Here is a 13581-nt window from a genome sequence, read left to right as displayed (position 1 = left end):
ACTGAGAGAAACAGTGTCTTAATCCCTAGCTCCCTGGGAATTATTTAAAGGGATCTTGTCAGAAGGATGAATTTGTCACTGTTGCAGTGTCAACAGCAGCGGCAGCTGTCGTAATGGCTGAGGACCCCACTCCAGGCAGGGCCTGGTACGAGCTGCTGCTGCCTGGTGGAGGTTACCGTGGCCCCGGGGGCTGTGGACAAGGAGCCCCCTCCCGAGGCACAAGCCTGCAGTGTTTCTCCTGGTGTGCTGGCAGAGACTGGGCTGTGAGATGTGCCGGGATGCAAAGAGATGCATGCCATCTGGACCTTGGGCCCAGCCAGCCTCGCTCTCCCTGTGTGGGGCTTCCAGAGCCCCGGGATCTCTGAGCAGCGAGAGGTGCTCTGCCTGGCTGGGAATGGGCAGAACCGACCATTGGTGGGTGGGCATACCCAAGGGAGGGCACAAAGGCCCTACCTGGGCCACAGCCAGCACCCCCAACCACACACGGGCACACACACACACACACACACACACACGTGTATGCACGTGTGCATGCACCAAAGATGATACACAGGTGCAAACAACCAGACAGGGAAGAGTCATAGGTCATACACACCATAGGAGAGCCAAGACTTTTAAGGAAAAGTAACAGACCTGTGCTCAGAGAGAGGCTAAGCATGTGTCTCTGGAGGGCTGATATCCATAATAACTGACTTGCAGAGGTCCCTTACTCAGATGTGAGTACTTTACATGAATTGTCATATTTAATTCTCACGATCGCCTCCTGAGGTAGGTCCTATTAGTGTCCCTGTGACAGAGAAGCGTCCGAGGCTAAGAGAGGTTTAAGGACTTGTCCCTGGTCACACAGCCGCGTCTGGCTGACTCCAGAGTCTGTGACTCAAACTCTTGGGCTAAACCGGGGGTCACCGTGACTTCTGGAGTTCAACGTTAGGCATGGTGACAGCAGTGCTGCTTAATCCCAACCCTTTTCTGGTAAGCACAAAAATCTCCTTCCCAGCCAAACGGATGTGTTCTGCTCAGGGCCATTTCTCCTGCTTCCATCTCAAGACAATATTTGTTGCATTTTTCCGCCCAATCATTTTTAAGAGGATTTTGTAGAGACTCTTAGAGACTGCATTGGGAAACAATGAGTATGTTTTCCATATTCTAATCATTTCCATATCTGACTGTGTCCCTTCCCCCCTTCCCTGTCCTCTTCTGCATCGCAGAGAATAAGTAGTTGAGGGAATGGGTGGCCTTGTACCACTGCAGGAGGAAAGCCCATTTAAGCAGTCCCTGGTAGCCGGTCCAGTTCTTGGGCACACCACATGGAGCCGTGGTAATGAGTGGGGGGCTGTTCCTGTCCTCCCAGCCCAGCACATCTGGGAGGGAAATTAAGGCTATTGGGAGGTTGAGCTAGTGCTCGCAGCCTGCAGGGGGCCATCGTGTGAATGGCCGCCTTGGTTGGTTGGTGTACTAAATGGTAGATCCCTCAGGGCTTGTAGGAATTTATGCCCCATGGACCACATTTTACATTTTAATTAGCCTTCTAGCTTATCTAATATCCCAGCTCTTTCAGGCCTAGTGTACTGTCTACACCAGAGCCGCGTCCTTGGGGTCCAGGCTGATTGGGTAGCAGCTCCAGCCCGGCCTGAGCAATCTGCTGCCCCAAAGAATTGGGGGCCTCCTGTGGGCTATGTGAATTTGTGTGCTGTCCCGGCCTCAGTGGGCTTCTGGTTCAGAGACGCAGCCGTCTCTAACTGGGGTCTGAAAGTGGGTCTTTGGGTTTCCTCTGATGGGGCAGTGCCAGGGATCTTCCATATGGTTTCACGGGCATGTTGGCAGTGACGGTTTGCAGAATAGCAGGTTCCCTCCAACAGAAGTTTGTGCCCAAATACAGACTGCTGAATGGGACCAAAGCCTGGGCGCAGTGTCCAATTTCCTCTCCTTGTAGTTTGAGCTGGTGGCTGACGATGCTCCAGAGATTGCCTAGTTGAGAGAAGGGAATCCATGCTGAACCCTGCCCAGAGGAAGCCCTGGAGATTCCAGGAGGGGCAGGGAAGGAGGCCCCTGGCTGTCCCTCGGGATCTGTGGGGAGGTGGATTTTGGCCCTTTCGTCCTGCCCTTCTGTTGACCAGAGGCAGGATTATTTATTCAAGATGGAGGAGATGATTTCCCCATCCTGATGTGTCAGCCAGAGGTGGATCCTGCGGTTAGCATAACAATGGGGGTGTTGCTGATGATAATGGAAATGATAACTGGTACTTACCGAATGGAAGTTATGTGCAGGCACGGGTGCAAGATGAGTTACTTACATGATCTCAGTCCTTCAGGCACCCACCAAGGTGAATAGTCTTTTGCAGATGAGGAAACTAACACTCAGAAAATCATTCACGGTTACAGAGCTGTAATGGCAGAGGTGGGGCCCGCCTGGCCTCTGGCAACCTCTCCTGCCTGCCTCACCTCCTTCCTTTTCCCCTCGCCCTGTGCGGTCTGGCGGCCACCCTGGCTTCCAGGCTTTCTTGGCAATGTGCTAGGCACACTCCTGCTCCCAGAGAGTCCATTCTTGTTCTCTGAGCCGGGAAGGCCCCTCTCTGGTGTGCCCTCCAGGCTGGTGGCTCCGGCGTGTCATTTAGGTCTTTGCTTCAAAGAGGACCTTCCCTGACGACCCCACTACCAGCTGTCACTCTGTCCCCTTACCTGTTCCTCAAGAGTATTGAACTGTCTGACTTGATATTATTCATTTGTTTGCTGGTTCATGCTTTGGTTCGCTCTATTAGAACATGAGGCCCACGAGGGCAGGGACTTTGTCTCTTGCTCACTGCTGGGTCACCAGCACCCAGAACACTGTTTGGGGATGTCATAGATGTGCAATCTTTTATTTAAAAAGTGAGTTAAATGCGCTGGGCTTCATACAAATCAGAATAGCTAGGACCTTGCTGGGCTAATAGAGGCCACAAAGCCGATTTCAGTGATATCTTCCTCCTCAATAGCAGTGTCCAGAGGAGATGTCATTCCTGGCCAGGCCCCAGGGAAATGGCTTATTCAGGGCAATTCTTAGGATGCAGTGCTGTGGTAGCCTTTGGGCATTCAGGAGGGGCAGGGTCTATGCCGGTATGTTACAGCAATCCAGGGAGCTGGTAACTATCACAAATCTTTCCAGAACTCTGTGCTTGGAACTGTCTTCAGAGACATATAGTGGAATCAGCTTGCTTCCCTTAACTTCATTTTATAGCAGCTCTTCATTTTTGAGCAAAGAATATTATTTCTTAGCTTGTTCCTCCATCTGACTCATCAGATTTGGCTCCAGATGACTTTTGCCCGTTTCTAAAATCCAAATCCACTCTTGGAGGATAAAGAACGTGTTAGAGTTTCTGAAGGTTGTTCTAGAAGTCCGTGTAGATGGGTGGGTAGAGAGAATTCATGACAGTGGTTTTGAAGGGGAACAGCATGTTTTACACACACACACACACACACACACACACACACACACACACACACCACACACACACACACACACACACACACCACACACACACACACACACACACACACAGAGCCAGACTGCAAATAGTGAATATACTGGCCACTCTTGAGTAACAGACCTGCGAGATCTGACTTCCAACAAGGAAGTTTAACAAACCCAGATCTTGGAGGAACCTAGAGCTGTCTTTCTCATACATCAAAGTCGTGGTCTCAAAGCCTGAACAGTACTTTCTAATGGATGTCCTTGTTTTCTTTACTATGCTTATCTTAAGGACTCAAGGACGGGTGGTCCATTTGCATCAATAATAGTGCCCTTTCAAAGGCTGTTAATATTCTGCTGGTTGTGCAAAACTGCTTTGTTTCTTTTCCCAGGCAGGAGTTAGCCAGGCGGCACCTGCAGTAAGTCCCCAGCAAAGGACCAGGGGCTAAGGAGGCAGAGAACTTAAGGAACAGACCAGGGCCTTGCTCATTCCCTCAATCTTTCAGTATTTATTAAGGGCTAGGTGCTGGGATTGTGCAGGGGTCCCCAACACAGTGCAGCCTGCTAAGGACAAGCCCGTGCGGAAGATGGATTTGTGTTTTAGAAAACTCACCGGGGCAGGGGAGTTAAAGAGAAAGACTGGCAGAGTGACTAGGAGGGGGAGGGACTTCAGCCGGGAAAGGGGCAGACTGCGTGGATGAGCTATGGAGGAGCCAGGAGACATGGGTTTGGCACCGTCACTGCAGGATGGGGAACAGAAATGGGGAAGGCGGAGTCTAGGGTGCTTCTTGGATCGCTGGCACGGGGACCAGCTGGTGCAGGTTCCATCCAGGGGCAAGAGGACTGCAGAGAGCATGGGGGCACACCAGATGTTCATCAGGAGGTGTCTGTCCAGCAGCCAGCTGGGGCAAAGAGTCTGGGGCACCGGGGAGACCTCGAGGTTGGTGACTTACCCTGAGGTGGCTGCAGCCTTGTGTGCGGACAGCATCTCCCAGGGTAAAAAGGGAAAGGAGAAGGGATTCCCGAGGAAACAGTGGATTTCACTGGTCCCAGACATTACTGAATGAAAATGCAGGTGTGTAATACAGGTGCTGCAAAGCTGAATGCATGGAGTTATTTTGCTTGTCGAAATCAACTAATAAATTAGTCAAAACATAATTCCCTGTCCTCAAGGAGCTCACAGCCTGGTAGCTCCAAAGTCATACGCGGAGCAATTAACATACAGTTCAAAGCAGTGTATTATGAAATGCGAAATTGTGTGGAATAAGCTCAATCATGGTTTAAGCATTCGGAAAAATGGTAGCTGAATACAAGCTAGGATGGCATCACGGAGAACAGGATACCTGAGCCCCCTCACAGGAGGGAGCCACACCGAGAGCTTGGCTCGACCACTCATCAGCTGCCTGGCTTCAGGCCAACTATTGAATGTCTCTGGCCCTCAGTGTGCCCATTTGTCAACAAAAGGTTTTGGTCTACATGACCTACAGTGGTTTCTAGCCAGATCTGTTCTTCTCTGGTTCCATGTCTCGGAGGGATTGAGATGGCATGAAGGTGGGGTAGAAAAAAGGTGTCACGCCGGTCAGAACATGAACAGCAGCAGCAAGGGGGGGGGCGATGGGCACTGTCTCAGGGTGCAGAAGTGAAAGGATGTGGCCCTGGTTTGAACCCTTGCCATCTCTTGCCTGGTCTGTTGTCATTACTTTCTGACAAACAGCAAGCCAGGGCGTAAGTCCAGGCAATAAGTCATGCCAGCCCTCGCACATGGTCCTGGGGATGCAAGAGAGAAGCCAAATAAGAGGAACATTGTTCTGGAAGAAATGGCAAATTATGGTGACAAAGTGGGTGTGTTCGACATGGAGGGTGCTTTGGGCCTGATACCTGCCTGATTCCGGGCTGGAAAATCAAGTAGTCCTTCAGTGGGCTCCTGGGCCCAAGGTTCTGATCCCATCTTTGGATGACCCTGGTGATTCTTCTCAGGCTCCCAGCATCAGTGATAGGATTCCACTTCCTTGGCCAGCTGTCCCTTCTCTCGTTGCCATCTTTGCCTCAACTTAGGCATCACTTGTTCATCCACAAATAAACTTGGTCAAGCAAATACCGGTCACTTGGGATATAGGGATAAAAGAATGAGAAGGGCATCCCTGGCTCAGTGGGTAGGTCAAACAAGGGCCTAAAGTTGCAATGGGCATGCCTTTTGTGGATTATAGAGACCAAGCCGGCATTGTTGGGGTGTTGAGGTAGACTGGACCAGAAAACAAAGAGGTTTTTTTTTTAAGATGTATTTATTCATTTGAGAGAGAGAGAGAGAGAGAGTACGGGGGGAAGGGCAAAGGGAGAGGGAAAGAGAGAATCTCCAGCAGATTCCCGCTGAGCACAGAGCCTGACTCAGGGCCTGATCTCACCCTGAGATCAGGACCTGATCTGAAATCAAGAGTCAGACACTTAACCGACTGAGCCACCCAGGCGCCCCAAAGAGGTTTTCTTAAAAAGCTAGATTGAAGTATTAGTTACATGTCATAAAATTTATTCATTTGCATTGTACAGTTCAATAATTTTTAGTAAGTTTACAGAGTTGTGTAGTTAATCCCCACAATCCCATTTTAGAACATTTCCATCACCTCCAAAAAAGATTCTTCATGCCCATTTGCAGTTACTGCCCATTCCCATCTCCAATGCCAGGGAAGTACTAACACTTTTCTATCTGTAGATTTGCCTTTTCTGGACAGTTCATGTATATGGAATCATGCACTATATGGTCTCATACAGCATAGTGTGTTAGAGGTTTATCCATGTTGTTGCATGTATCAGCACTTCATTCTGTTTTATTTCTGAATAGTATTCCATTGTCTGGCCACATCACATTTTATTTAGGTGTTTACTGGTTGATGGACAATAACAAGGCTCCTAGGTGCCATATTGGAGTCTGGGTGGGAGCTCCAAGAACAGAGGACTAAAGTCAGATTGGTGTGCATTATGAATCTTAGTCCACAAATAAAGATGCACAAGAAAAATCCTGGACCTTATTTTCTTGTAGTCAAATATTTCAGACTCTGAGCACTCCCTGTCCCACGAGTCGATGAGAATTTTAGTCTCGAGTAATGGTTCTTTCCACCACACTTGTGCAAAGCTCCTAGAGGTCCCTACTCAGAGCAAATCGGAGAAGGCTGCTACATTGTCCATAGGCCCATGATCCTCTGAGGCCCAGCCACCTCCCGGTGTCCTAAGCATGCATAAAATTCTGGAGGTGGTGGTGGCAGAAGGCAATAATTGTTCATACCTATCTTTACATATATAAAAGAATATCTGAGGCTTGATCTTAGAAGTGAATGGCTGAGTCAAAGGGTATGTGCAGTTATAATTTTGATAAATAAAACCCAAAATTTTTATAGAGGCTGTACCAGTTTGCCCTTCATCTAGCTATGTATCAGAGTGCTTATTTTCCACACCTTCTCCAACACAGTGTGTTATCAAACTTCTGTCTGACCAAAAAAAAGAAAAAAAAAAGGTATCACAATGTAGTTAATTACCATTTTGGTTTATATTGAATAATGTTCAATATCTTTTCACATGTTTATCAGCTGTATCTATCTCTTTTTTAGTGAGCAGTTTGTTAATATCCCTTGCCTGTCTTTGTATCTTATTATTGATATATAGATTATCTTTGCGTTATTAGGGGAAATTAACACTTTATCCATGATAAGTTTACAAATAGTTACTTCCCAGCATGTTTCTGTTTTTTTTTTTTCTTTTGATTTTACTTCCGACCATTTTTGTTATGCCGTTTAAAAAAATTGTATGGAGTTGACCAATCTGTTCATTTGTGGCTTCTGAGTTTCATGTCATAATTACTGTACATAAATTGTCTCCATGGCTTCTTTTAGTATTTTTATGGTTTCATTTTTAATGTTTAAAGCTTTGATTCACTAAGAATTTATCCTGAAAGTAAGGAATGAGGTATGGAGGCAAAGTTGTTTTTTCCCAGATGGCTACTCAGTTATCATAATGATTTCTTAAAATGATGTACTTTTTCCCTACTGATTTGAGTTGTGGCCAACATTTTAAATGTTGAGAGAAACTACTGATATGACTTCTCAAAGATTTCACCCGTCACAGTGTCACCAGTAGGCTTGCAAATACCCTTTGCTCTAGATTCTTACCAAGACTTGATATTTTATCTTTCCAATTTTTGGCCAAGCTGATAAGCAAATCATGGTGCTTTGTTGTCATTTTAATGGGAAAAGACAATTATAGAAAGGAATACAGGAGGCGTAGGTCAGATGCCTGGAAGGAGAGGCTGAGAAGCTGCCACTGAACAAAGACCTTTAGGAAATCAGCTTTGGGACAGGCAGTGAGAGTACGTCCTGGGGACCAGGGCTGACACGGGCCTTGGCTGAAAGGATCTGGGTGCTGCACATCTGGGGGGTAGGATATCCAGTGCTGGTAAGGCTCCTCTTTTGTAGGGAGCTGGGGAGCAGTGTGCCTGGGGACACAGAGTAGCTCAAGGTCCGGTTGGGGAGGTAAGACGGATGTGTTGAAGACTGTTGTGGGGATGCATGACCCGTGGTCTGGTCAAGTCTCTCTCTGGCCCCTCCCCCCAACTCAGCCCACGAGAACTTTGGGATTCTACCCCAGGATGTCCTTTCGGTTTCCACAGGTCTACTCCAACCTACTGTCATGGGTTGCCGGTACCACCATACGCACATCCAGTTGTCCTGACCGTGCATTGGGGTGGCCCTCCAACCCAGTTTCTACGTCAGAGAAATCTAAAGACCCAGTTCTGATCACCTGTACTTCTCCTCACTAAAACTGATGAGTTTGGGTAACTTCCAGTTACCCTCAGAATGAAATTCAGAGTTCTAGACCAGACTCATTCTCTCCTCAGTCTCATTCCTGCACCTGTAGCTTTTTATGACTCTTCTGCCACACAGACGACATTACTCAGTGGCACCAGGCCACACTGTCCCACCACAGGGCCTTTGCACTTGCTGTTCTTGGGCCTCAATGCAGCACTCCTTCTCTGTCCCTCATGGCCCCCTCCAGACACACACTTCTGACTTAACTCTTATCCGTCCATCCCCTCTCAGTTTGGAGGGTCTTCCTTGACGTTCCTCTGTGTATCAGGTGCCCACCCCCTCTTGGCACCCTGTAATATTCCCTCACAGCAGTTAGCCCAATTGTCATTATTTAGTTATTTTAATAACCATTTGTCTAATTTCTGTTTCTCTCACTAGACTATAAGCTTCGTATTGTTGTCCCCAGTGGCTAATAGAATGCCTGGCATAAAGTTGGCATTCGGTAAATATTTTTTTCATTGATGAGTGAATGAGGTATAACTCTAAAGCAAGGAGGCTGATTCCAAATATCACAAACAAATAGCAGTGTTTGTCCCTCCCTGCTGGGAATGCCATTGCACCCTCATCTCTGCTTGCCAAAATACTCTTTCTTCAAGGCCCCCACCACTAACTGCCACTTGCCTGGAAGGCATTCATACCTCCTCGAGCCAGCTCTGATCACGTTTATTTTTCCAATCCCTGTCTTACCCGCTGGCAGGGGAATGAGAAAGGGAAAGAAATGAACATGAGACTCTGTCATGGCCGTTCCCCAAACATCAGGGAGTTATTTTCATTTCTCTCAATTTCTCTCTACCCTTTCCCTTTGAATATACAGCTGTATTCCTCCTAATTTGCTTTGATCGCTCCCTTAGGAGCTGTCACAGAATCAATTAAATCTGTGTAGGATTTTTATAACCCAGGGTCACCCAGTATGAGTCCTCATTTTACAGATAAGAAAACTGAGGCCCAGAGAGGTTAATGTTTGAAACGATGACCTCTGTTGGGTCTTATAATACCAATCAGCGTCAGTTTCTAAGATAAATGTTCTCAATATCCTAGCTCCACAAGAGTAGAAATGCCTCATTCTGTCTACTTAAGGCCCGCTGGTGGTGACAGCCTCAGTGCTAAGGTGAGCCCCGAAAGGCGGGCTTCCTTTCCTACTCCCACGCAGTGAAGCTGCGGTAGTCTTGAGTGGGGGTCGGGGACTCTGGCTGGGACGGGTTCCTGTCCTAAATGGGGCCACGGGCTTCAACCTGTGCCTTGACAAAGGCATCCCGTGTTCATGCTGAGACTTTACACAGCCCGGCTGAAGTAATGGACAGGGAGTCTGCTGTTTAAACACTTGCAGAACAGCAGAAGAAATCCATCCTTCCCTCCGAAGTCACACAGGGTCCACCAGAAAACTATTTCAAAGTGGACACGGAAGGGAGAGAGGTCTGAAAATTTGAACTAAAACCACTGTCCGCAACTTCTCCCTAATATATTTGCTTCTGGTTCCAAAAACCCAGGCAAGCAGAAAGTAACTTTAACAAACACATTTAAATAGAACATAACATAATCTTTAAGAAGGAATAAAAAGTGGTTCATTGACATCTGGAGAATCAATAAGAAATTAAGCAAAGTCCAGGTGAGGTTTGGCAGTGTGCAAGGATCTGGAAGGAACTCATCCAGGACTCCAGGCTGGGGAAGGGACCTTCCTGGGGGGCTGGCAGGGGTGGGGGGAGAAGGAGCTTGGATGGATTGCTACTCAGGTGCTTCGGGGGCAGGGCCCCGGCAGCAGGAGTGGCCGTGAGGTCACTCTACAGGGCTGGGTGGGCAGGGACAGCTCTCCATGTGCCCATTTTTTCCTCCACGCCATGCCTGGTCTTCAGATGCTCTGGCATAAGCTTGAAAGACAGCCTAGCCCTCCTGCTCCTACAGGGGGCTTAATTCTGTGCAAGAAGCAACTGTGTCTATTTTCCATGCACACAAGATTGACTTCAACTTTTTTAAATAAAGAATTCTAGTTTGTCTATTTTAGCTCCACACTGTGAACAATAAGCAATTAGCACAGTATTTAGAGAAATGGGTACTATTTTCTATCATTTATTTTTGCCACTGCTAAATATTAAGATCAAGGATCTCAATTTATTTTTTCTTTTCACTTTAGGAAGCTCAATTTCTTCTGTCGCTTATTTGTTTCAGGCAAGCAGAACAGAATTTAACAAACGTATTGAAACTTCCTGGGAATACCCCCAGTTCTTGAGGTCAGGGTCCTGAGAGCTCCCCAGGATGGGCAGCTACTTCCTCTGCCAGCCCAAGGAAGAAAGAATGACCCGGTCTGCCGCAGAGCGGCTTGGTTAAGGAAGCCGTGCCTTTAAGGACCTCCTGCCCCTTATTACCTGTTACTGAAATAAGTTAGTAGGAGCATTTCTGTGGCCATTCAAAGCACTTCTTCCTATCTCTTCTCTATCCTGTCTCCTCTTATGGTCATGTGACCATGGGTGAATTGCATATCTGTTCATCTGTAAATTGGGGGTGACAGTATCTAGTTTTCAGTGTTATAGGGAAGATGGAGAGACAATACTTAATAAATGCAATGTTTCTCTTCTCCTTCCCGCCTAGAGGGCTGCTAAAAATGAGTTTTCTTTTCCAATGCAAAGCATGCTTTCTCTCCCCTGCAAAGAAGCCCTCCTTCCTCCCTGTGTAATATCCTCCAGCATTTCCTTCCATCGGGTCCCTGCTAGCAGTTTGCACACAATGAAGCTTGATTTGCTTCCTTAAGGATCTCACTTAGTAGCCCCTACTCCTACAAGTTTTCTGGTCTAGCTCTTTCAAAGGGATTGATGTTATAAAACAGAAGTTTATGAGAATCTCCGTTTGTTGAGAAATTCTGAAAAGCCTTATATTCACATGCTTTTCATGACTCTAAAGGAGCTTCACCACAGTAAAGGAAATGAGGTTCCGAACTGAAGATTTCCAGGGTGAGGGGTGTCCCATAGTCAGATCCCTAATCCACGGGGGTCGCTGTGGGGAGGAGAGGCCATGGCACTGAGGTCTCAAGTCTCTGCTGTCACCTAGGCCTGGAAGATGCTGGTTGTCCCTGTGGACATAATGAGCCATAGTCACAGCAGGAGCGCTGTTGGTTGGATGAAGGAAGGCTTTCTAGAGGGAAACCTGTTATATTTCAGGGGGGCCAGCAGAGAAATTTTTGAACTCTGCTTATGAGGAGGTCTTTAAAAGCAAGTTAGGGTTAGGGCATTCCTGTCTTAGGTGAAGCAGCAGGGCTGGTGAGCTCGTAAGGCCCCCTCCAGCACCAGACTTCTCTGCTCTGCCTCTCTTCTGGGTCTTCTTAGTCTCTCTTTTGTGTTTTTGCATGTGTGCGTCCGTGGTCTGCCTGATTCAGTGGGAGGAAGTCAGTGGCTACGATGAAAACCTGAACACCATCCGCACCTACCAGGTGTGCAACGTCTTCGAGCCCAACCAAAACAACTGGCTTCTCACCACCTTCATCAACCGGCGGGGGGCTCACCGCATCTACACGGAGATGCGCTTCACTGTGAGAGACTGCAGCAGCCTCCCCAACGTCCCAGGCTCCTGTAAGGAGACCTTCAACTTGTACTACTATGAGACTGACTCAGTTATTGCCACCAAGAAGTCGGCCTTCTGGTCTGAGGCCCCCTACCTCAAAGTAGACACCATTGCTGCAGATGAGAGCTTCTCCCAGGTGGACTTTGGGGGAAGACTGATGAAGGTCAACACGGAAGTTAGGAGCTTTGGGCCTCTGACTCGGAATGGTTTTTACCTCGCTTTCCAGGATTATGGAGCCTGTATGTCTCTCCTTTCCGTTCGTGTCTTCTTCAAGAAGTGTCCCAGCATTGTGCAGAATTTTGCGGTGTTTCCAGAGACCATGACGGGGGCAGAGAGTACCTCTCTGGTGATTGCTCGGGGGACATGCATCCCCAATGCAGAGGAAGTAGACGTGCCCATCAAACTCTACTGCAACGGGGATGGAGAGTGGATGGTGCCCATTGGGCGCTGCACCTGCAAGCCTGGCTATGAGGCTGAGAACAGTGTGGCCTGCAAGGGTAAGTCCTATGGCCTCATAAGGCCTCTGCTTCCTGCCCACCTGGGGCAGGGCCTGATCTGCGAATTTTCCCCATCTCCAGCTCTGGGTCACAAAGAAACAGAAGCATGTTATAAGCATGTAATAAGCCATATAATAATGGCTTATTATAAAGGTCCGGGGAACCTACATCCCTAGTGCAAGGCATGATGATTTTTCAGTTGTGTCCAACCAGAATGCCAGTGTTCATGGTGAGGGAAGAGATAGGGAGAATTCCCAATGGTAGATAAGAACTTAATAACCACTCAGTTATATTTAGTTTTGGGCCACCGACATTCATATTCTCTCTCACATGTGTACCTGCACTTTCTCCCCCTTCCTCCTGCCCTCCCTCCCCTAGACACATGCACACCCATGTATCATGTTAAGTCCCATGCACTCAGGCATGCAGGATTGGGGTTGTCATGGACAGTTCACTCAAGGGTAGTTGAGAAGTGACTGGATTTGGAAAATATTTTAGGTCATTTCAGTTCAGCTCCCCACTACCCAACTTGGTCCTGGACCCATGGAGCTCGTGAACTTGAAGTTCTGTGCTTACCTATCTTGCTCCCAGGGCTCAATGCCAAGTCCTGGGGCAGGGATGGGGCCTAGCTTTCATGTGTCCTGGCAGGAGATGCACTACCAGAAATGGGGGAAGGTGGTACCAGCTATTGTATAACCTTTGCTTGAATGATACAGAGTGGTGCGGTTGGGGAGTGTCAGGGAGCTGTTTGCTCACATGGGCTCCCCTCGGTCCAGGAGAGCACATGTCCAGTGGTAATAAATGAGCTGAACTGGCTGGAGATTCTTCTCCGAGAGTGAATAGGAGGGTCTAGAGAGCCCACGGTTCATTTCTTTAGTAAGTTCATGGAAGGTGAACACAGGTAGGGGGGTGTCCAGAGTTGGGGAAAAGAAGAATGCTTTCTTTTATGAAATTTTGCCCATGGCAGTCAAAGCTTCAGATTCACATAGACCCAGAAATGACCACCTTGACCCTTGCTCATCATTTAGTTGATGAGCTAGGTTGCTCCAGACCTTTGGGGGACAAGTTGTAGTTGGAGCTGTATTAGTCCTTGCCTATCTCCTTTCCCACTTCCTCTGCTCCCCAAATGCCTGCAGCCAGGCACCAGGCACAGGATTGCTAATGCCCATCAGCCCTGCAGTCCTTTGGACTCAGCTAATTGCCTGGGCTGGTGCACTCACAGCCTTTCTGAGACCTG

General features: G+C 48.0%; 1 protein-coding gene across 2 annotated transcripts in view; it reads left to right on the top strand.

The window, feature by feature from the left end:
* Nucleotides 1-13581, top strand: part of EPHB1 (EPH receptor B1) — a 425029-nt gene that overhangs the window by 150886 nt on the left and 260562 nt on the right. For both annotated transcript variants that reach the window (XR_012380507.1, XM_073899766.1), the window contains exon 3: nucleotides 11663-12344. Coding sequence is in view for 1 of the 2 variants with exons in the window: in XM_073899766.1 (XP_073755867.1) it covers nucleotides 11663-12344 (682 nt within the window). In the remaining variant the exon portion in view is untranslated. The remainder of the gene's footprint in view (nucleotides 1-11662; nucleotides 12345-13581) is intronic.

Source organism: Callorhinus ursinus, unplaced genomic scaffold, assembly GCF_003265705.2.
Source record: "Callorhinus ursinus isolate GAN/ISIS: 27379988/994484 unplaced genomic scaffold, GSC_fseal_2.0 scaffold1, whole genome shotgun sequence".
In the NCBI taxonomy this organism is placed as follows: domain Eukaryota; kingdom Metazoa; phylum Chordata; class Mammalia; order Carnivora; family Otariidae; genus Callorhinus; species Callorhinus ursinus.
The sequence above is the reverse complement of the archived record's forward strand: the minus strand, read 5'-3'. Positions and strand labels throughout refer to the sequence as shown.